Source organism: Protopterus annectens, chromosome 8.part0 (genome assembly GCF_019279795.1).
Source record: "Protopterus annectens isolate FY-2018-M chromosome 8.part0, PAN1.0, whole genome shotgun sequence".
Classification (NCBI taxonomy): Eukaryota; Metazoa; Chordata; order Ceratodontiformes; family Protopteridae; genus Protopterus; species Protopterus annectens.
Genome location: NC_056741.1, coordinates 1,971,449,284 through 1,971,474,149, shown reverse-complemented (window position 1 = coordinate 1,971,474,149; position 24,866 = coordinate 1,971,449,284). Strand labels below are relative to the sequence as shown.

The following is a 24,866-nucleotide window of genomic DNA, read 5'->3' as shown; positions in this document are numbered from 1 at the left end:
GCCAAGGAGGAGGGAAAAGGCAAGTCAGCAAAGAACAATCAGTGGACTGAAAAGCAAGCTCAGAGGTAAGAAGGCACAGGGATGAGTCAATATTTTAATATTGCTTAATGGTGGGAGAAGCAGATAGGTACACAGGGATTTAGGGCTGAAACAGGGCAAAGTTAGTGGTTATAGATATATTAGCTTAGGGCAATGATAGGATATTATAGAAGTGTTAAAGTACTAATTGAATGTAAAAAAAAAAAAAAAGAATGGTTGGCAGTGGATAAATGCTGCCACCTAGTGGTCAATCAATCTAACTGCAGGAAGGGCCACGAGCACTTAGAAGAGTGTGGAGGGACTTAGAGGGGAGGGGATGAATAAAGTCCACAGTAGGCTGCTAGCAGGCATACGCAGGGTTAAAATACAATAGTAACAGGTAAAGATATAATTCATACTGGGAAACATACACTTTGCAGGCAGTTCCTGGAGAAAGACAGGAGTAGTTTGAGAACACTGCAGGACTCCTGTTTAGGAAACCTTTTTTTACGGGCAGGAAGCCAGGGTACTTCATAGAATGATGGGAAACACCTGGGTAATTTACACTTGACAGGCAACTGTAAGAAAAAGGATGGGTACCAATTATTAACAAAGTAACAGTTTGTCAGTATCTACAGTAGGGTAAGAGCTGTAAAAGTTAGATGGTTTAGATTCAAACAAAAGCAAAAGAATAAATAAAAATGGTGGAGTAGCCTAGAGATTGGTGTGAGATGAGGGTAGGCTTGAAGACAAGCACCAAAGGAAACTAAAAGGGGGATAGGAAGGCAAGGAGAGTCTTGTAGCCTGGTTTATAGAAGTAGAGCAGTGCAGTATAGTATAAAGACAGCTATAGCATGGAAAAGATAACACAATTTATCATGTAAGGTTAGCCACAAAATAGTAAACGCAAGACTTAGAACAAGCAGAGAAATAGCAGTAAAAAAAAGCATTAACCTATAATACTCCTTATGTTCCATATTATATTCTACATGTTGTTATATTTCGTTACTTAGATTTATGACTAGCTGGTGTGCTTTGCCCATGAGGGCAAATCCTAAAAAATGTTGTCAAGTGTTAATACATGTGCATTAATCACAGTCTGACAAAGACACGTTGCTGTTATATCATTGGCCTTCAAAGGAAAGAATAAAGGATAAAGAAGCTTGACATGTTTTCTAATTTACTACAAAACTTTTATCTGAAATGTTAATGAAGTATAGTTAATATAGTATCAATAATGGCTGGCAAATGATCAGCAAATGTAAGATTATAGTTGGAAATTAATGAAAGAAACAAATTGAAAACACTACAGTAACCATAAAAGTAAGAATACAGAAGCTATTTAAAATGAAAGTAAAAAAATAAGAAAAAAACTATAGCTCTCTCTCTCTCTTTATATATATATATATATATATATATATATATATATATATATAAAACTCTCAGTTAACTCATATAAAACAAATTAAAGGAGCCACAAATTAAGTACAGATAATAAATGATATTTTAGAACATTGCAGTCATACTTATCGAGCACCTGTAATGATTTAGGCCAATATTTATAATTTATGCTATTATTTTGAAGTGAAATTTCATCGTAGATATTTCTTTTTCATAAATAACTGAACTGAAACATTTTAGCTAAGATTTTCCTGGCCATCACCAATAAATACTGCAGTAATCAAACTGCAAAACAAGGAAATGAGAGGATTACAAATGACTACCAAGCTTGATAGCAGGATATTATCAGCCTATCATAACAGTGATGTTCTGGGACTCCAAGTAAGAGTTTTAGAATAAATATACAATGAGCGTTTTAATGAAATTAACATTGAAAGTAAAGCGCTTCAAAAAGAATCTGTTTTATTTTAAAATGTGATATACTGTCCCCTAAGGGGTTAAACATGGAATGCAATTCAAAGTGGCTAATTTAAATTTCTTAATTAATTGATTATTATACAGCCCTGATGGGCACAGGCCCTGAGTTGCTGAGGTGGAAGGTAAAATGTAACCAGGTGTTTCCTTCTTTAAAATATTTATTAAGATGAAATGCCACCAAGGTCAACACAGTAAAATTTACTGACCTCATACTTGGCACAATGTGGTGCTGAGTCAATTCCCAATGAGCTTCCTGACCATTCTCTATCAAGGTGGAGACATTATTCCTTAAGTGGATCACAAGTGCTGGGGTAAAATACTAGATAAATCTCTTACCATCTCGGAATGCATAATTGAAACTGTAAAAATATGTATGAAGTACTAGACAAATTACACCAGCTGAAGGACTCCTTTTCCACAATTGCCTGACTTACATTCGTCCTATCACAGACTGGTAGTGGTAAGGTTTTAGCATTCATTCCACATGGTGGTCTAGACAAGCTTACCCTTGTCGACAACTCAGCGGCCACATTAGCTTCTTGGTCTCCAAACTGCTACCACCACCATACTAGACTTTGAGTGGTCTTCACTCCCTAATCTTACAACGCACCTCGAAATCTCATTATCGCTTTCCTCATCTACTATCTTACACTCCCCTGGTTTCCAAATCTGTTACCCTGATACAAACCACATGCAAGCTGAGTCTCTGAACATTTTCTGTGCAAGTAGCCATCCCTGCTAGGATGAAGAGTGACAGGTCATTTTCCACTTCCTACACATTTTATAAATTTCTCTGTCCACCTTTAGCAGAGGCACTGACTTGCCACTGAACTTCAAATGACTGTTTAAAGCACTTCTACACATTGTAAAAAGCATACAAAATGGGAATGAAATAATGATCTACATGTTGTAAAAAGTGTACCAAATGTGGATGAAATAACAAAAGGCATTACCTGTTCATTTTGTACTCAATGTATGTAAGATCATTTAAGCTGTGGATGGGTATTTAATTGTGTGTGGCTATGTCTGCTAGACCTAAGACATTTGCTTTTTAAAATAAATCAATAAACAATATACAATATTGTTTCAAGCAAATTCTCAATGGACTATCTTAGTCAGGGTTGGTAATGAGTCTTGACAGAGTCAATAGCTCATGTTTTTTCTTCATTTCAGGAAAGAAAAAAGAAACAGTAACCCTTTATTGGGTCTAAAGATTCAGAAGATGAAACGGTAACATTATTTGCTACTTGTTCTATAAGAATTCTCTGTTGGAGAGTTAAACATAAGCCCACCAATGCATACTTATTTACCACTAGGGAAAACAGAAGTATTTTATATCATTTAGACGACTGGCACACAAAGACATAACTGTAAAGTAAAATAAACATTACTTATTTTTGTTCCTTTGTTGAAAAGTAAAAAAAGGCAAAAATATGTATATTAATAATTTGTGATTATTTTAAAAGTATCCTGAGGCCATTCCCTCAGAAATATTACTTCTATTGTAGCATGAGAAATCACAGACATTATTTCACCTACTGATATTCCAAATGAAATTTTATTAGATCAAAGCATTACTTTAATGTGCCTTTGTTACAAGAATTATATTTGCCAGTAATCAAATGAATTCATACATTACAAAACCATGCACAATGTAATATACCTGAAGAAAATATAAACAGATAGACAAACAAAATCTTATATTTATTAATGATGCAGGGAATAGCTGAAACTAATTCTTTTTTATTAATGCTCTAGAGGGAAATACTAACAAAGTGCTCTTTTTCTTCAGTATTCGAATGAATTTATAAACAGAATCAAGAAGCGATACTAGATATAATCACATACAAGCAAGATACTCTAACCAGAATGCATCACAGTATTTCATTACCTATATCTGTACTATGATTTCAGAAAAGACTTGAACAATGTATGCACATGGCCAAGACAAACACATCACTACAGCAGAAATTAAAAATTCAGTATGGCAAAGCAATTGAAGACAGCTGGTTATTAGCACCAGTTGATAACATGTTTCTGATGTAATTTTTTGTCCCACAAAGTTGACTAAAACTTACAAGAACCATTTATTGTAGCAGTCCTGAACCACTGAGACAGAAACCTGCTTATGAAATACAAATCTATAGAAGAGTTGCTGAAGCAAAGGCTTTCTGTTTGGTCATGATAAATAAATCAAATTGGCAGATCATTCATGTTTTTTTTTTAATTAAAATAGAATGCAGGAATCCCAGTTTCAATCCTATTCACCTCGGTGCACTGGTGATTTATTAAAATGGCAACCTTCCTCTAAACATACGGGCACTTTACATCTAGCCAGGGGTTGCTGACAGAGGCCCTTAAGAAGAACCTAAGAAAAGAATTGCTTTTATAACCCCTTTTAAAACTTTTTAGTTCACAGTTACTCCTTTTATCCACCGGGGATGGCAGCTATTTTCCAGTTTTAAAATTAATTATATTTTGCAAAAATCATACTATATTCAAATGCATTTCTGCTAGATACTTAAATAATAATATTGTTTTCATCAGCAAATGGGTTAAACAGCTGTGGCACATTCAAAACATTCTATATATTATATACATGGATTATTTAATATGACAGTAGACACACATACATTTATTACATTTTTAGTTTGCTGCATTAGATACCACACAGACACACACACACACACACACACACACACATACAGAAATATGCATGCCAAACTCAAGACAAAAGGGTACTGACTGCTTTGGCCATTTACTAACACTCATCTAATTTTAACACCATAATGGTCCATCCAAATTATACATCTCACCCCATGGAATCAAGATAACTCAAATTTCACATTGACAGTATGCTAAAAGAAGAAATAATTCAACAAACTCTAAAGATATCCCATTTTGTGGCTACTCAGTAGGCATTAGAGAACTATACATAGAAGAAAATTAAGATGAGCCGTAACCCATGTTACAAATTAGCCAAAGATGTTCAGTATAAATATTTTGTATCTAACCCAGAATGCCCTGCAATTAAAGAGGATATACATTATTTAAAATGTTATTTATGTGTATGTCATTTTACAACAATTACAAAGCACAACCCTTTACAAGAGATACAGAACATGAAAGATAACGGGGAACATAAATTACAGTGGTAATTATCTTTACAATCTTATGATTTGAATACTGCTTATGCACATAAGACAAAGCAACTGACTGCAGACTAGAGTCATATCTGAGCATATTTGTCTTTATTTCAGAAAAGAAAACTGGGTCAACTGGATTGAAGATGCAGAAGATGATAGTATATGGTTGTCAGCTAGCAGTTGTCACAGCAGATTTATGCCCATCGAAGCCATGCACATCAGTCAACCATAATGTGCCAATTTGGCACTATGGAAAATCTTAGAAAATTCAGGTATGAAGCTGAAAACACTTTAAACCTATTCACCAGCATGTTATCGAGAGCTGCATCTTCTGAGACTGGCTCTCCTCAATTTAAAAGCAATGTGAATCATCGTAAGTTATAAACTGTAGCTCTTCTTTCAAATTCTGTTTCAGAACATAGCCCTGAATGCTTGGACTTGTACAAAATGTGATTGCTATGAGTTTACAGTTTAACTATCAATAAAATTAAACATCTCAGACATGTTTACATAATTTTGAAGGAATTAGTAGAGTATAAAATCTGATTTTAAAATTAAATGATTTAAAAAATCTGTATATGCAAATAAGACAAATGAGTTTCTTCAGCATGAACATCTAAAGATCTGCCTTTATTTATGCCACATAAAATAACTATATAAAGTAAATGATAGAGAAGCCAAGATACTCTCAACATGTCTGTTACACAGCTACTGGGAATAGTCATTCTGGATAAAATGAAGAGGAGTCTGAAGTATTATGAAATAATACATTAGAAGACACATTCGCAAATTTTTTTTTTTACTAATAAAGTTTGGTAGCATTACGGCATAGCAAGTGATAGTTAGGAATAAAATAAAACTTGAATCGTACCATTTTCATAATAATAAAACACTTACACAGAACTGAATAACAAAATGAGTTCATCCTTTCCCTATAAAAGCTAAAACAAATTGTTGATCGTCCTGAAGACCTGAGGGGGCATTCCAGTGCATGAGCTCTGGGCAGGTGAGTCAGTTTCTTTCATAAAAATATGAATCTATATCTGTAGGAAGTTGTATGGTTGTCTGCTTGAAAAGATAAGCCTGTGTATGTATGTTCTGAATAAAAAAGGGTAGTGCTTCTGAGAAACAATTTGTAAGCAATGTTATCAATGAATTATCTGATGAACAAATAGCTAATGGAACATGCATGAATCATATAAAGAACATAATATGTGTCATGATTTACTATTTGTATACAGTTCAGATGGCATCTAACTACCCTGTATGTTAATTAACTTTGAATATAACTACTAAGATAAATAGAAAAATAAGTTACTATGTGCTCTATTTACTGATGGTGCAGACACAGAACTTGAAAACAAGCACAGTCTCTGAAAAATATTCAAGTATATATTGGCACTGTGTTAACTTGAATGTACTATGACTTGTGCTAATTACTGACGTGCATGATATTCACTCATTATTTAACTGCTACAGGTACAACATTTCAAAACTGCAACTTAGCTTAATAAAGTTCCGTACTCACTGACCTGAAGTGAAGATTTTTGAAAGTAAAATGAGTTTCTACAATGCCAGTTGTTTTGACTCTGGTTCGTAGAATGTCTTGTTCTGTTGGCTGGTAGTCAACATTTCCAATTCGATCTAAGCTGTCTAGATAGCTGAAAAAAAAAGGAAATAATGACAAACTGCAGTGTCAATAAAAGGCAGAAATATAATAATACCAGTGCAGCTCAGTTCGGGGATGTCATTCCCCAAAATTATCCTGCCTCTATGGGCACATCTTGAGCTATCTTTTCTGTCAACGATACAGCATTTGCTGTCATGCTGTAAATATCTCATTAGCTGAATGGGTGGTAAAGATACATTGAGTAGAAAAAAATAACATCCTCATAAAAACACAAAACACAAGCATTATTTTCTAAAACTCTGCTACAGTCATTTTAAAGGAGACACTCCTTGAACATGTAGAATGAGATGTCAATATCCTAACACTCTGAATGTTTGAAGGTTAATTTGTATTGATAATTGGCAGTATATGATGCAGCATCTCAAGTCTGTACGGTATTAAGAAGATGTATCTTATAACAGCTTAGAAGAACGCATTCTAAAACATTAAACTCTGGAACAGAGACCGTAATGGCAGATAAGGACCACACTACCCACCAAATCTAACGCATTCTAAAACATTAAACTCTGGAACAGAGACCGTAATGGCAGATAAGGACCACACTACCCACCAAATCTAACGCATTCTAAAACATTAAACTCTGGAACAGAGACCGTAATGGCAGATAAGGACCACACTACCCACCAAATCTAACGCATTCTAAAACATTAAACTCTGGAACAGAGACCGTAATGGCAGATAAGGACCACACTACCCACCAAATCTAACGCATTCTAAAACATTAAACTCTGGAACAGAGACCGTAATGGCAGATAAGGATCACACTACCCACCAAATCTACTAATTTCCTACCTGCTAGGTAAACTTAGATCCTGTTTAATCAGTGTCTGATTTTCATTTACATCAGTGCTGTGTATTAATGAACTCATGCAACGCTTTTAGATAAACTACCTCATAACAATGATTTATCACCCTGTGGTAAAAAATACTTTCTCTTGTTAATACATATCATTGCACACCTTTGTTGTTTTTTAAATATGGTACCCAAATGACATCTGCTGCTGAATCTCTTATAAAGTACAAAATGTCATCAGTTTCCACTTCTTACATACACAATGACATATTCTTTCTTCAAGCTATTTTAGTACTAGTATTCCTTAAGAAAACTGCACTTGAAACACAAATATATGACAGAGAAAGTGGTTAACAGCAGAATTTGCTAAGTGTTTACTAAGCTCTTTAGTTGAACTGGCAACAATAGAGTTAAGAATACAGTAGTAAATGTGTGTGTGTGTGTGTGTGTGTGTGTGTGTGTGTGTGTGTGTGTGTGTGTGTGTGTGTGTGTGTGTGTGTGTGTGTGTGTGGTAGAAGCCATCTAATGGGATACAGGGCATTAGCCTCTGTATAAGATATTTGGAGTTTTTCATTTGTGATTTTAGCCAATTGCTTTGTCAAGGTTTAATACATCTACTGCTGAAATGGATTTAGAGAAATGTCATAAATCCTCTGATCCTCTGGTGATTCTGATTCAGACTGTGCATCGCCAAGCTGTCTAAATTCAGCCAAAGTCTTTGCAAAAGCAAGTTTACCTTGACTGCATGAAACATTGTAGATGAAGTCTTTCCAACAATATAGAGAGAAAAGAGACTAACAGTGTCTTTACTTATGACATTGATATTATAATCCTTTCTTAGTAACAGTGCTGTTCAAATTCTAGCACTGACTATACCACCAGCAAGCCAGGTTTTGACTGTGAACATGATTGACACAGGCTACAATAAGGAAAATGGGAACGAAAACTAGGCTGTGGCTCGTTCATCATCAAAAGGATAAACATATACAGCTGCGTCGATTTATGTACGCATGTAAGCGTTTTTGTGGGAAGGTACATTTTCAGTGAAAGTTCATGAACACAGACAATGCAATTTGCAAATTATTATATGCAGGCAAGAAATGCAGGTTAAAATATAAGACATTGGTCATGTAGTAAAAGTATCTATTAATAAAATACAATATATGTAGAAAATAACAAAATCAACATAGATAAAAATGTGGAAAAATGGAAGACTGACATGGCGTGGCTGCCACTTACAAAATGTTTATTAGTATAAAAAAATCAATTGTCTGGTATAAACAACAGCATCAGAAATGAACCATACATTTTAATTTAGTGGAAATAGTAAAGGCATTTTATAAGCAATGCCTGGGCAGACACAGAACTACTGAGATCTCATATGGGATACTAGCACCAGTTCTAGAACTCTTTCATCACTTTAATCAAGCAGGACTCAAGCAGCAAAATGGGTCTTCAGCTACAAATGCTAAAGAGAGGACTAAAGGAGCAACACGTATCCAAAAGAAAAGGAGTCACATGCTATAAGGTACATTACTCTACAACATAACACATCACACACACACACACACACACACACACACACACACACACACACACACACACACACACATACATCAATGATAATACGCAAATATAATAGTTGCCAAAAGCCTAGATGGTACAATAGTGATATCTGTTTTTTTGGAAATCAGTTTCAAGGAATTCTTTCCTACTTGCTTCAAGTTGTCATCTTCTAAACATTGTCTACATTACATTTTTTTACTGACTCAGATTTGCTCACAGGCATATGACCATAATGAGGACTTTTAGAACCAATCTCATTTTTATATAGACGGTGTAACTAGGCCTCTATTTAAATTGCTCATAATCAGGAATCTCTCCACATAAAAGCTGATTTATTATTCTGCAAAAATAATTCTCCATGGGGGGGCAGGATTTTAGTCTAATGATGACAAATTTTGTTACAAGACAGAAATGTGTGACCATTTTTACTGAAAAAAATGTCACTTTACTTATTGGATGAACGAGTTTATATTCCAGTATATTGGTCTTCACAATAACTATCTTTGGACCCCAAACCATATGGCATTACCCTCTATTAAGTGTAAAACAAAACAATGTCCTTCTACTAATACCTTCAGGATTTCTTTTGTTAAAGAACTCATCATGTATTATTGACTGGGTTGTAAATATGGTCCAAAGTAGTTGTGGATCTTTCTATGTATGGAAGACTGAGGTCATTTAAGTTCTGAATCAGTCTTCATTTCTTTCACATTGATTCTGTAGAGAAAATAATGCTCTATTAAAAAATTCTAAGGTCCCACTTACATTAAATTTTGTGTTCATTTGCTTTGATACAATAGAAATGTGCAGTTACATTAAAATAATGAAAAGCTGTGGACTGTAACAGGGTAAGCAGTAGCTTTTAATAGCACTGGTACATCTTTTTATATAAATGTTTTCTGCATTTATATCTGGAACTATACATATATAGGTATAGATATAACTATATATAGATATACAGATATATCTATCTATCAGTCAGTTATACTTTCTACCTCTAGAAGGTACTAGATGCTTATTTTGTTTATGTATAGGCTCTTCAGATTTGAGATTATTTGGGCTGTTATACGATGCATACACTATTGTTTTATTTTTAGAATATTATTTATTGGCATTACGAATTTATTTGTGTTCTTTTTATATGTAACAATGTTTTTAATTTCAAATTATGTATTAATTTATTGTTAAATATTTATGCTGCTTTTCTGTCTCTGTGGATTCTGGGGTAGCATTACAAGGTGTCTCTATTTTACATTTCTGAAACATTCTGTGTAATGTTTTCTAAGAGATTATGTTTTAGTAAAAAAAAAAAAGTGCTGAACATGCTTGTATATAGTTGCAAAAAACTGCTATTTTTTTTTAATTCTTTTTTTTTTTTTTATTGAGGGGGATGAGTAAGCAACTATAAAGCGTTTTTTATTTATTTATTCGGAGATAAAAAGAAATTAACATATTCTACATGATAATGAATGCAGTGAATGCATAAAAGACAATGTTAAAATATGGCAGAAGAGATAGACTGCTCCCTACCCACCAGACTGGCTATACCAAGCAGTGATGGTTTCCTTCTCTGCATTTTAACTGATCTTTATTTACATTTCTTTTTATTGGGATTTTCCCATTAAATACATAGCTATTGACTAGAGTTAACATTTTCTTTGTAGCCAAATGAAAACCAGTTCTGAAGTGTAATGCAGGGAAAACTTTTAGTTTTCCAGTAGGCTGAAACCTGTTTTTCTAAAGTTTCAGGCATGCACACACACACACACACACACACACACACACACACACACACACACACACACACACACACATTTTCCATCTGTCTCTGGGGTACGCTTGCCCATACTACACATCCAAGCTGCACATATTTTTTTGCCACATGGGCATTTTTCCATTTCTTTAACCAGTGAGAAAGATATGATATACTTTTTTTCCCTTTCTAGGCAAAAGTAAATATTAAAATATTACATCTAATATCAATAACGACTGCGGTGGTGGTGCTGCAGTAGCATTGTCACCTCACAGTAAGACATTGTCCTGTTCGATTCTCAACTAGAGCGTCTTCTGTGTGGAGATGTACGTGAATAGGCATACCTTCGTTGAAGGTTGTGCGTCAGGGCCGGCAACTTGGCACGTAAAAATCTACTGCCAATCATTAGCGGACCGGAGTTCCGCTGTGGCAACCCCTAAGCGGGAAAAGCCGAAAGACACAATAACAACATGCTGTCCCAAAGATATTACATCACCTCTGTGTTCCAGTACTTTTGTGTTTTCTTTTAGTGGAATACAACAGCATTTCATCTGTTTTTCCTATCAAAATTCATGTACTTCAGACAAGACTTATAAGTGGGACATATGCTTCTATAGCATACCATTGAGATTATGGTCACATCTACAAAACCTGACTTGTATAATTATTCTAGGAACAAAATAGCTCAGGTAGGAAGTCAAGTTTTGTAGATGTGACCATAATTTATATACTTATGCTTGGCCTAGGACACTATTACAAGAGGCAGTAGTGTGAATGTCATTTTACACTAGGGTCATTGTTGTGTGCTCTACTACTGTTAAGTAACTATTAAGTTATTTTGCCAAAGAACAAAATAGATATAGGCTACAATACTATTGATTTGTTTTTAAATGATACTTTACTTAATCAAGAAGATTCATGGCACCTGTTGGATATTTTGCATCCCATGACTTGGTCCACTGACATTCCATTTGCAACAGCAAACATTCAGAACTTATTCATAGTAATACCTCAAACTTTGGGCATGAATGATTTTGAGATATTTTATCAATCTGCCTTTTGATATAAAAAAATACAAATGCTGTTTTCTGTGCTGAATGACCTAATTGTGCTGAGAGTAATTCTTTCATACAAAATAATATGCAAAATCATGTTAAAGACATCTTGTACCCCACTGTGACAGATAAATTAGGTCCACACCTCAGAAACACATTCTGTGAGGTTTATAGTTTCTCTGTGGTTCAACAATAGTCCATATTTACAAATCACTGATCTTAATAATAATGCAGTCTCTTTTTCAAGTCACCACTTCATCTTAGATTATTCCTAGACACCCCCTTTAATTTCTATCATCATAGTGGCTATGTCCAGTGACACTGCTTTTCCATTCTTCTGGTAAAAAAATAAATAAATCATAAAATTCCAGAATCCTGACTGAATATTGGAAAACTAGTGTTCATAAAATGAGACAATTTGGGCCAAAACGGCAATGCACATTACATCTTACTACTTCTATTTTTTTCTGTATTTCCTAGTTACAAACTGTCAGTTTGCTTTATTCAGCATACTGTATATACTTAGAATCAGTTTTAATTTTGCTTTTCTACAAATGCAATTAAAAAATGTCATGGAACATGTACAGTGAGTGGAAAAAAAATCACACTTTTGAAATTTTATCTTAACAAATGGAATTTCATTTTTAGTAACTATAAACAGTGTCAGAGACTTTGTCATTAACAAGCATTTTGTGCAATAAAACATTGCTGAAAAACATACCAAATTTCTCACTAATGATGTTAAATAGTCAAACATTAAAAATGACGGTCTTCCTACATTAGAGTATGTTCCACCCATGCTCTTAGATGATGATCTAACACCTAACACCTCCAAACAATTTTGAACAAAGTCTGCTGATTCATTAATGCTTTCTTCCTCACTGATCATCACTGCATTATTCTGAAATATAACATTTACCTTCTAGAAACACTTCTAACACATTCATTTGCTACTTCTGCTGCTTCAAAGCTGAGAAACCAATCTGTAAATATCTATTTCTTGCAGTCATATGTCCTAAGTTTGTATATTATTTTAATGAACTGTAATTGTAACTTCTTGATCAATATTTAGTATGTTTCAGTTTATTATATGTAATTTGCTTCTGTAGTGTTTGCATTTTTGTCTCCCTTTCGCCAGTATCACTTCTGAAAAGACTGTCTGACCAGTTCACTTACTCAAATATCAAATAAATAAAATAGACTGTGCCACTGTTCCAAGGTTCATTTTTTTATGCATTAAATCATTAGCAGCTGTATTTATGGTAAGAAAACTATCAACAAAGTCGATATCACAAAACATTTGTTTTGCTTAGTGTCTCTAATACTGTTCAGCTTCATAATTATTATCAGAAACTAATATGGTAACACTGTTTCTCTGACTTCACCAAACTTCAGTAACTGGTCTCTGTATACAATGCTCCATTTACACAGATCCTGCCTGACATGATTAGAAAACATTTTCCCACAAAAGTACATATTTACCTTAACTAAACATGACATCAGTCTTAAGTTATATATAACCAATTTTGTCATTTATTAGGTTGAACCATAAACACTTTGAACATATGCAAAGGCCTTTACAGGATTTAATGCCATTGATTATGGAAACTTTTCCATCCATACAAAACAAGGCTTTGTAGTTTTTCCCATAATCTACCCAAATGCCAACATCTTCACTTGTTTGCACACCTACAGTAGCACTCTGTATCTGTTATAAGTGTGAATCTTCAAGGGGACATAAACTTGGCCAGTGATTTAGTGATGTCTTATGATTATACAATATTTTAATGGTACACCAATTCTGTTATTTTAAAATGCAAGAGAAAAAATAATGCACAATTGTTAAGCAGGTAGGCCCACTGTACACAAAATCCCTTTTCAGAGGTGACCTGGGATCGATGTCGGGCAAAGTGACTTGCTCAAGGTCACACAGAAGGCAAACAAGGGCTGAGGGAATCAAACCCTGTACCACAGGAAATACAGTTCATAGCCTTAACCCTTTGAGCCAACTACCAGTTTATATGTAGGAAAATGTGTCACTTAATGGGGTTAAGGGCTGCCATCAGTACACAGATCATTTATAAGAAGACTGAAAACAGGCATTAGACTTGTTTTTAAAAGGAGTGGTTTTGTGAAGAAATAAGAAAATATAGTTACCTGTGCAAGGAATAGTGCCTGATGATTCCCATATCATACTTGTCTAGGATGGAGACAATGAGAATCAATTTAAAACAATGATGCCCTGGTTATTGCAAGTTTGTGCCACAATGAAATAGCACGGCAGAAAGAAAAGAAAAATATCAACCATTTCTATCTCATGCTAATGAAAGGCAACAGCAAAGAGTAGACTTGAACTGTGGAAGGAAACAATGCAGCCAAATAATTTCAGAGATGAGGAAATTATCCACACTTACTACACAGGAGAAAAAAAAAGTATTTGGCAAACATCTCACATAATCCCTTGATTCTTGCAAACAGGCAGATATAAAATAAGTTGGAGTAATGAAAAAACTTATCGGCAATGGTAACAGAATCAATGTGCAAGTACACGACAAGATGAAAACAAACTAGCTAGCAAGCCATCGGTTACTGTCAGATGAACGTGGAAGTTGTAGCAGAAATGAACAGATTAAAAGAAAAACTGTGCTTTAAAATGCTACCCTGAACAACTTCAAATGTCTTACTTATGAAAATAAAAGAGAAATACAAAGTATACAGAAACATTAAAGATGTAATCATTGTATGCACTGTGGATACTTGCATGTTCTTTCATGAGGAAATTAAATCTGAATGGCAATAAGCAGTACCTCCCACATCCATGACACACTATCAGATACAGCCAATCTTCCTCACCTGCTAGGAGATGGACTGCCCTGTCACCCAATCCATCCAATCTAGAATGAGGACAGGTATCAGCTGCTCAGGCTAACTCTACCCACCGACTTATCCAGCCAAACCTTATGTGGTGAAGCAAACATTGACACCATTGACAAAGGACGCACAAGATACTCAGGCAGATCCAATCCTGATGTATGTTTTTGCCTTGTTGTTTTTCAGTTCAACAGTGAGCCACTGTATCTGTGAGAAAGAAATGAAAACACAGCATTCCCAATGCTTTGCATTGAAAACTATATGCCATTCCAAGTTCAAAAACACATTTTGTTAACCAATATTCAAGCTACATTTATTATATCATTGGCAAATTCAACCAAGATTGACATATTTTCCACTACAGAACTAGCCCTTGCCTAGTTCTTACTCCATTTTAGTGATAAATCTATTTCTGCCCATGTCAATAAACTTACTGTAATGCACTGTTCTTCATAACGTTTTTCAAAGCTTGGTCTGAATTCCATTAAGACTCATGCTTTTTATTCATGACTTGTCCATGAAAATTGCTGCTTTGAAAGTTATTGCATGCTGATGACCTGGGCTTGCCTAGCTGACTATGCATATTACTCTCCAAACCACTTTCATAAAGTTTTATAGTACTGCTCTGAAAACAATATCTAGATGCTTTAGAGAAAGGCTCTATGCCCTATTAAGCAGTATTGACAAAATAAGCAAAATGTTGCTGTAACTGCTTGGAGAACATCCCAAGTACTTCTGTTGTTGCTGTTGTGGGTATATCTGTATCTGTCCCTAACACTAAACTCCTGTACTAACACATTAAAATGATTATGATACAGTTGCAAACTGTGTAGAAAGCTACCAGACTTGTTTCAAGAACAACTACGTTAGGTACTTGGTATAGAACAATGAATGCCCACACTAACACATGCTTTGCCAGGGTATCTGGGGGGTTTGATTAAATGCATCAAGCTTAAATGTTTGTCTCAACAAAAGTGAAAGTTTAATTTCTCTTTCAAATGTCAGTTATGTTTCAGAGAACTACCATTGGATGAAAATGATCTCCCAGAATGTAAGCTCCAAAATCCTAATCCCCAGAAGTGAACTGTCACTGATTGTTTTAGCTATACTGTGAGACTGCAGTAAGTAGGTGTATCTTTTTCACCCTTATAGGACGATTCTATTTTCCTCACAGCTTTGTAACCATGAAGTTTAAATAGGGGGTAAGGTAGGGTAAGCTGGCCTACACTGGGGTGCACAGGTTCTTGTAGATGGGGAGCTTATTCTGTAGTGTGTGGTTCATTTGAGACACAGCAGTCTCTCTTTTCTATTTATGTCACAGGCAATGTTCAGCTACTTGGATCTAGTGGTTTTGGTGTTGTTTGTTTTGTGGATGTGCAAGAGATCTATCGGCGCTGGATCTGAGGATGCCTTATATGCTAGGCATAAATCACCTCTCAGTATCCTGTGCAACACTGAGTACAGAGATAGGGCCCTAAGATAATCAGTGTTGGACAAGTTATTCAGACTTTGGATTCTCCTGATGAGGAACCTTTGAGGACATTCCAGCTGTTGCAAGTACCTGGTTAGGTACATGGCAATGCGGGCATTGTACTTATTAATGGGTGCGATAAGGGCTGAATGGAGTGGTACTATAACTTCCTTGGACCTGGGTGCTATACTGTTGTTTCTGTGTTGGGTGTCATAGAATGATCTTCTTACTGTCTTGGCTACATGTTGGTCATAGGGCAGATTACTGTCTACATATGTTCTCAGATCATTAAGTATTGGGTCATTTGCTAGGGGTATTTTTTCTATGGAGCAATTCACTTGTGTGGATGATTTGTCAAATGGGACTGTAATGCATTTCTTCATGTTGAGTTATAATCCATGGCAATGGAACCGGTCATTTATTTGTGTTAGACCCTCTTGTGGAGTACTGTTGTCATGGTGGGAATCCATGATAGCTCCAAATTTACAGTCCTCCATAAACTTGGCTAGCCAGAGGCCTTTGACATTAGCCTTTACTTCCAAATAAGTAGATACCAAACAGGAGCGGGCCTAACATGGAGCCCTGGGGTACTTCTCTGTTGACTGGTCTTCTAGTGGAGGTGGTATCACTGATCTTGACTTCATGGGTAATTCTAGAATTAATATAGAGGAAGTGGAAAATAGAGTGTTTAAAATTTATGATATGTTAGATGATGTGCTGAAGAGTGGATATATCAATTTAGACTTATTTAAATTCTTGAGGGTGACTAATCCCTTATTACCGATTATTCAAGGACTCCCCAAAGTACACAAATCTCTCAACAATCCCCCTATGAGGCCCATCGTAGCAGGGAGAGGTTGGGTAACCGAACCCTTATCAAGTTACATAGAATATTATCTTAGACCAGTGGTGAATGCCAACACTCACATTTTGAAGGATAGTAAACAATTTCTGTTAGATCTTTATGATTACATGAGAAACATAACGGATGATACACCATATATTTTAGTTACATTGGATGTGAAAAGTCTTTTCACTGTTATACCCAATGACCAGGGTGTAGAGAAAATACACAGGTATATGTTGATACACACAACCAATGAAGCATGTTTTATAGATTTATTGACCCTTTTCTTAGAAACCATATTGTATAATAATATTTTTACGTGCAATGAGGAAATATACGTACAAAATGATGGTGTAGCAATGGGCACTTCTTGTGCCAACAGCTACGCCAACATTGTTATGGCCAGTTGGGAAGAGGAGAAACTTTTTCCTCTAGAAAGTTATAAGGTGCATGTAGGGTTTTACAGACATTTTGTGGATGATTTGTTTTTAATTTGGACAGGCGATGAAACACATCTACATAATTTCATGTTAGAGGTAAATGGTCTTACTGAGTACCTGGATTTTACAATGAAACACTCACAACACAGTATATCATTCCTAGATCTAGATATTGAGAGACTGAAGAATGGTATACTGAATACAGGGATCCATAGGAAAGCGTGCTACAGAAATACATTGTTACACAGGAAGAGCATGCACCCAGGGTATGTTTTTAGGAATGTAGCAAAATGCCAAGCCATGAGAGCATCTAGGTTAAATCCAACACAGGAGGGGTATGAACACGAGCTAGAGAACCTGAAGACAAGACTTTTAGATAGGAATTATAAAATGAATGAAATTAATACTGCTCTTGAGGAAGCCAGTTCATTATGGGCAACCAGAGCCTGGCCATACTTCTTCAGTGCAAGTACTTCAATGGGTGAAGTGCTGAGAGAAGAAATAAGTGATCAGGTGAAAATACCAATGTTTTACACCTTAGACACCAATAATTTGAGAGAAATTATACAGAAACATTGGGATATTTTAACCCTAGATGAGGACATCAAAGAGATAGTAGGAGAACGACCAAGTTTCCTTTTTAAAAACAGAACAAATTTGAAACAGCTCCTGTGCCATCCAAGGATTATGGGGAAGAAGAATACTGATAATATGACATCTGGGATGAAACCCTGCAATAGATGTAATTTTTGCAATCACATAGACACCAGAACTCTTTTTATACACCCAGTTACACTACAAGAACACAATTTCTATATAAATGCAGACTGTCAGACAGAACATGTGGTTTACCTTGCTCGGTGCACAGTCTGCGATGCATTTTATGTTGGTAAAACTGACAGGAAATTGAGAGAGTGAATGAGGGAACATTTTTACCACATACGCCTTAAATCTGAACATAATGCATTAGCTAGACATACACTAGAAGCGGTTACACTTCACTGTTTTAAGTTTACTGTCATGCAAGTTATCACTCCGAGTTATAGAGGAGGAGATGTAAGAAACTTTATGGAAGGCTGTGAGACTAAATGGATTATAAATCTTAGAGCAGATAAGAGACCGGGACTCAATGATAAAGTACCCCTCAAACCGGTCCTACAAAATAGGAGACTCAAGTCTGTTAAATAATATACTCCCCCCCCTTTTTTACACACACACACACACACACACACACACACACACACACACACACACACACACACACACACACACACACACAGACACACACACACATATATATTTTATATACATTTTTCACTCATACATAGATTTTATATATGTATATTTATTAGATTTATTTTGAGGTTTATATATATATGTATGAACTGTCATTTATTTATTCATTCATTTATTCAACATATTTATTTGGTCTGTATTTATATACAATGCATCATTCTTGAAAGTGCTTTCATTGTTTTTATATATTGCTATGATCAGCTTTTTTATATATTGCTATGATCAGCTTCTTAACAGCAAGAGATGTTTTAAGGATTGTCTTAACATGGAAGAATTTTGTAAGAACATGAATTACTATAGAAGTATTGTCTCATGTAACTATATATTTAGTCATACATTTTTATAGTCCAGGACATGATGTCAGCATGAGTAATTTTACTGGATTAATGAATAATACATGAGGAGGCCTATATAAGAGAGGCTGAATGTTTGTTTACATTTATTTGGTCTGAAGAAGCCTTATAGGTGAAAGCACTTACCATTTTTGTTAATAAAAGTGTTTTACTCGACTACATGGTGTGATTAACAGAATTGTGTTTGCACCAGGAGATTTATACTACAACAGTGGAGAGACTTCTTACTACAGAAAGATTTTTTGTTAGCTGTGGTTTGTTCCTGTGGATGTTCCATACCTTCTACATTATTATTTTTATTTTTTACATCGCAGGAACATTTATTCCGTGGTGGTGCTACTTCATTTTACTGGTCCTGTCTCTGAGCCAGCTAGCAATCCAGTGAGTTATGTAGGAATTTATGCCAAGTTCTGAGAGTTTGTCAACAATACCTGAGTGAGGTATGAATGCCCTGACCAGGTCGAGGTTCATAGGTGTGTACTAGGCTAATGGCCCTGAAGCCTTTACAAGCCTAGCACATAGGATTACCCTGGCATCATGGCACCCAACCTTAGTTTCCAGTGCCTCTGTCAAGTAAAGCCACTGGAGAGATCACCTGGGTGAATTTTCTATTTCCCATCAACTCACCAAGATTTCTCTTGAAATGGGCCAGTGATGTGCTCTGTTTGACATGTATGGGAAGTCTATTCCATAGCATGGGCAGTCTCTGGGTTATGAACCTGCCCTCCAGCATGTTCTGTTGATTGTGGTAATGAGGTTGTGGTCTTTGGACCATGTGGTGTGGAGGGATTGGGATTTCTTTAGATGTAGCATTTCTAACAGAGCTGGGTCAGACATAGCTTTGTAAGCCAACTAGAGATTGCCTCTAAGTAAGCAATATGAGACAGAGAATAGTTGGAATCTTTTGAGTCTGTCTATACAGGACAAATGTGTAAGGCTTAGGATCCTCTTTGTGAGGTACTTTTATGGCCTCTCCAGTTGTTGCAGGTGTTTAGTGAGGTACATGCCAAATGGGGCATTGTACTCAGTGACTGGCCTAATGAGGGAAGAGTAGAGGGAGACAATGACCTCTTTCTTCCTGGATGCAAAACCCTTAGTAATGAGATGTGCCACATAGAAGGATTTTCTGACCACAGTGGCAATGTGGTGGTCAAAAGAGAGGTTCCTGTCAACCTACGTTCCAAGATCTCTTATAACACCTTCTGTGTTCAGTGGACTACCATCAATGTGGTAGTTCATGGGAACTGGGTTTTTCCCAAAGGGGATGATGACACATTTTTTGGCATTGAGTTTAAGGCCATGGTTCTGACACCAGTCATTGGTCTCAGTGTGGCCTTTCTGTAGGATGTCAACATCACTTGGGGAGTTAATAATAGCTCCCAACTTGCAATCGTCTGTGAACTTTGTCAGCCAGAGTCCCTTTGTGTTGGCCTGGACTTCAGAGAAGTAGATACCAAACAGGAGAGGACCCAGGACCGAATCCTGTGGGACTCCACTCAGGACTGGTCAGCAGTCTGACTTGGAGTCAGCTACTTTCACACTGTGGGTTCTACCTGTGAGCCAGTTTGCAACCCACCTAGTGACATAGGGGTTGATACCTAGCTTAGTGAGTTTTTCTATGATTCCTGAGTGGGGAATGGTATCAAAGGTCTTGACCAGATCAAGGTAGGCTGTATAAACCACCTTGCCTTCATCCACAGCTCTGGTGACTGACTCAAAGAAGTTGACCAAGTTGAGCAGTCAAGATCTACCATTCACAAAACCAAACTGTGTGAGATCCAGAGTTTGGAGATTCCCTATATACTTGTTTATAAGGTCCATGATGATGTGTTCCATAGCTTTGCATATCAGACTCATCAGGCTAATGGGAAGATAGTTCCCAGGGTGTGTAGTTGCTCCTCATTTGTGGAGAGGGAAGACTGTAGCAGTGTGCCATTTGGTAGAGATAAAGCCTGAGGTGAGGCCGTGATTGAACAGGGCACAGAGGTGAGGTGCCAGTTCACTCTGCAGTTCATGTAGAACACAGCCAGGGATACTGTCAGGTCCCATAGAAGCTGTATTCTTAGCCTTGGACAGTGCTGTTTTAACCTGTGCAGCAGTAATACCTGGCAATCTACTGGTATTGTGACTGGTCCTCGGGGGGGGGGGTAAAGTTGGCACTGAATCTGTCGGCCAGTATATTGGCAATATCTGTTGGCTCAGTATAGGAGGCACCATTGTGCAATAGCTCAGAGAAAATCTAGGTATTGCCATGGATATTCTTTACATAACTATAGAAAGCCTTGTGATTGTCTTTACTATCTGCCGCAATTCTATTTTCATAGCTAGCTTTAGAGGATTTGATGAAGGATCTCAACTTTTTGTTGAGGCTGAGGGAGTTTTTCCAGTCTTGGGACTTCACCTTATACTGCATCAGTTTGCTCTTTCTGTTTGTTTATGGCAGGGTTCTATTGGGTATGATGAGATCCATGCATTTGTGCACGGGTTTGTATAGTGCATTGGTATATGATTCAACATTCATGCAACTATTCTCCATTTGCATGGGTGCTGTGAAGTTGGGGTGGGAGGTATGTGGATTTCCAAGGAGATTAGTTTGTGGTCGGATCTAACCGGGGAGCAGTTGACTACTGATGTAGAGCAATGGTCACCCATGTTAGTAATGACCAGGACAAGGATGTTGCTCCCTCTAGTGGGGGCAAGAACGAGCTGGTCCAGGGCATTGGAATTAATGAATTCCAGGAACCGTTGGACAAGTGTATTGGTACATGAGTAGCTTTCCCAGTTAATGGAGGGGGTAGTTGAAGTCACCCAGTACGAAAGCCTTAGGCTGGACCCTAATATTCTCCAGAGTGCTTAGGAATGTGGAGTGTGAGTCTTGGGACATGGTTGGAGACCTATAGCATGCTATGACCTGAATCGTTGTCTTTCCCAATGTTAGTTGCACCTGAAGTATCTCAGATGCGTTAGGTTGGACTACCAGTCTGGAGGTGTTCTAGGTCCAGTGTCTGCAGGTAGCCATCGTCCTTGCTGATCATTTCCATGATAATTCATTCCATAGATTTGAATATCAGACTTGTCAGACTGATTGGTCTGTAGTTCCCAGGGTCAGCTGATGGTTAACCCTTATGAAGAGGGATGACTGTTGTGGCCTACCAGTCACCTGGCATATAACCTGTTTTGAGGCTGTATCCAAAAACAACAGTCAAGGGAATCCAACCACAAACCCAAGAAAACAGGACACCCAAAATGGATTGTCCCACCACTCACCTCAAATTCAGTAAAACTGAGCAAATATTAAAGCTCTAAGGGGTGGATAAAGTTTTAGTCAATATCTGAAAGCCTAGGGAGGACAGGTGCAGACCATCCTTGGCAAAGCATTGTGGTATGTTAACCGTGCCCTCCCATGCTGATAGACGGTGGATTCCCTGGAGTGACACCAGAAACTAATCCGGTTATTAAAATCATTTACTTTCTGTTCAAACTGTGGCATCATGCTTGGTGAAGGTAGACTGCTGCTCAATGCAATGCATGCACCTGTCTGTGGCATGTATTCAGAGAGACCCATAATGTCTCTTTTCTTATAGTCCAGTGGGGTACGTCTCAGGCTATTTACACACACATGGACTAGGACAGAATCATATTGGTACCTGTGGTGCAGTGACTTGAATGTAGGCACAATATTGTAAATACCTGCTTAAGATAGGCAACTACCAGTTTTCTTCTCCTTGTCCATCCTGGAGAGAGGGGAATATGTGTGTCATACAACAGATTCCTGAATGACAAAAGTACTAGGTAAAGTGTTTGCTTGCATTATGGCCTTTTTCCGTGGGGGATCATTGGGTATAGGCTTATGTGTAGTGTTAGATGTTGCTTTTGGTGTGTGCTTTAGTGGTTGTTGAGGATAGGTGTTGCTGTTTTGATGGTTTAAATGGTGTTTGAGATATGGATAATTGTCTTTTGAGTGCCTCAGTATAAGAAGGTCTGTGTGTGTGGTGAGTGGTATGTATGAGGGATTTAGTGTGTTTGTTCTTGAGAACCTTGCTTGTAAGCAAGATTTTTGCCTCCAAGGAAGTTATATATCTCCATATCTCGCATACTGTGTTAGTTTCTTTAAGCATTAAACATTTCTACATTATCTCAGAATGCCCATAGCTACCAAGCTGGCCACAGCTACATCAGGAAATTGTAAATCCATGTTGTCAGGACCTGTATTATGGTTGGGTTATTATGGTTTAGGGCCTACGTTTTAACCAGGGTCACCTGAGTGTGTCTAGAGCTAAAGCTAGAGTTAGATAGTGCTATGATCTGATATTAGTGCACTCTGACACTATAACAAGCTGCCCTAAGCTTAGCTCCATACAAAGCCTTTCTATGTTACAGGCTAAAGTCCTAAGTACTAGCTTTATAGGTTTACTACTATACAGGATACTGCTAACCAATCCTAGGCAGTAAACAGCTCTGTGGGAACATGTCTAATTTATAGCAGACAGAAAAAGCTGAGAACTAACTCCTGTGCCCATTGACCAATAAACAACTACACTTTGAGCACACCCTGGAATGCTTTTCAACTCAGAGAGGTCAGGTAAACACCCTTTGACACAAGATGGATGAAACTGGAACTTCTTAATGTAAAAGCACAGCAAATGTTGCTCTCAAGTGCAGATTAGCACCAAACAACTTAGTCCATAATAAGCCCTCTGGCTGATCAAACAGTCTCACTTTAATCCTCTTACTGTGTTTTCTAACTTGGACTGACCAGACCACATTACTATTGCCACTAGAATAGTAGTCCCAGCCATCTTAATGTAAAAACACACTTTGGTTAACCAAAAGTGAAAAGGTACCAACTAGATACTACAAGTAATTGTCCTTTTAAGTCTCTCTTTGTGGTTTCCAACTTAGACTGACCAGGCTACTTTACTACTGCCACTAGAATAGCAGCCCGGTCTTCTTAATGTAAATACAAACCTTGGTTATCCAAAAGTGAAAAGTTACCAACTAGCTAAAAGTAATTGTTCCTTTAAGCCCCCTTGTGTGTTTCCCAGCTCATACCAGGCTACCTTTGTACTGCACTGGAATTGCAATCCCAGTCTTCTTAATGTGAAAACATACTTTAGTGAGCCAAAAGTGAAAAGGTATCAGAAACAAATCAAACAACTAGCTACAACAAGCGTTTATGACTTAAGCCTACTTGTGTTTATCCCAGTTCAGATACACCAGGCTACCTTTCTTCTGATACTAGAATTGAAGTTCTATACTTTTTAATGTAAAAGCACACTTTTGAAAAGGTACCCGAAACAAATCTAACAATCAGACAAGCCAGCAATGAGGAGAATAAAAACTTTAAGGCAATTTCAAAGTACACTAACAGTCTCTCCCAGTTCTTCTGTCAGTAACAAGTACAATAAGCAGGAATAATAAGACCAGGTGGGGCTCTTAGGGTCATGTATACAGAAAAGATCAGACTGAAAGGAGCTTCTAAGGACAGATATACAGTAGGGACAGGCAGTAGAAAAGCCTCCAAGTGTAAAAGCACAATAAGAATAGGGTGGGTAGATGGGGAACCAAATTCAGAAGAGAGAGAGAGTAAAAAATGCAATACAAATGAGGGCACAATCAGAACCCCAAGGCCCAGCACAGAGACCAAACATCACTGTAGACCATAAAAATGCAAGAAATTAATAGCTTT

The 24,866-nt window shown here is 36.8% G+C and overlaps 1 protein-coding gene across 2 annotated transcripts in view; it reads right to left on the bottom strand.

The window, feature by feature from the left end:
* GNAO1 (G protein subunit alpha o1) overlaps positions 1-24,866 on the bottom strand; it is a 1,256,657-nt gene that overhangs the window by 320,009 nt on the left and 911,782 nt on the right. For both annotated transcript variants that reach the window (XM_044081504.1, XM_044081503.1), the window contains exon 5: positions 6,575-6,703. In XM_044081504.1, coding sequence (XP_043937439.1) covers positions 6,575-6,703 — 129 coding nt within the window. The remainder of the gene's footprint in view (positions 1-6,574; positions 6,704-24,866) is intronic.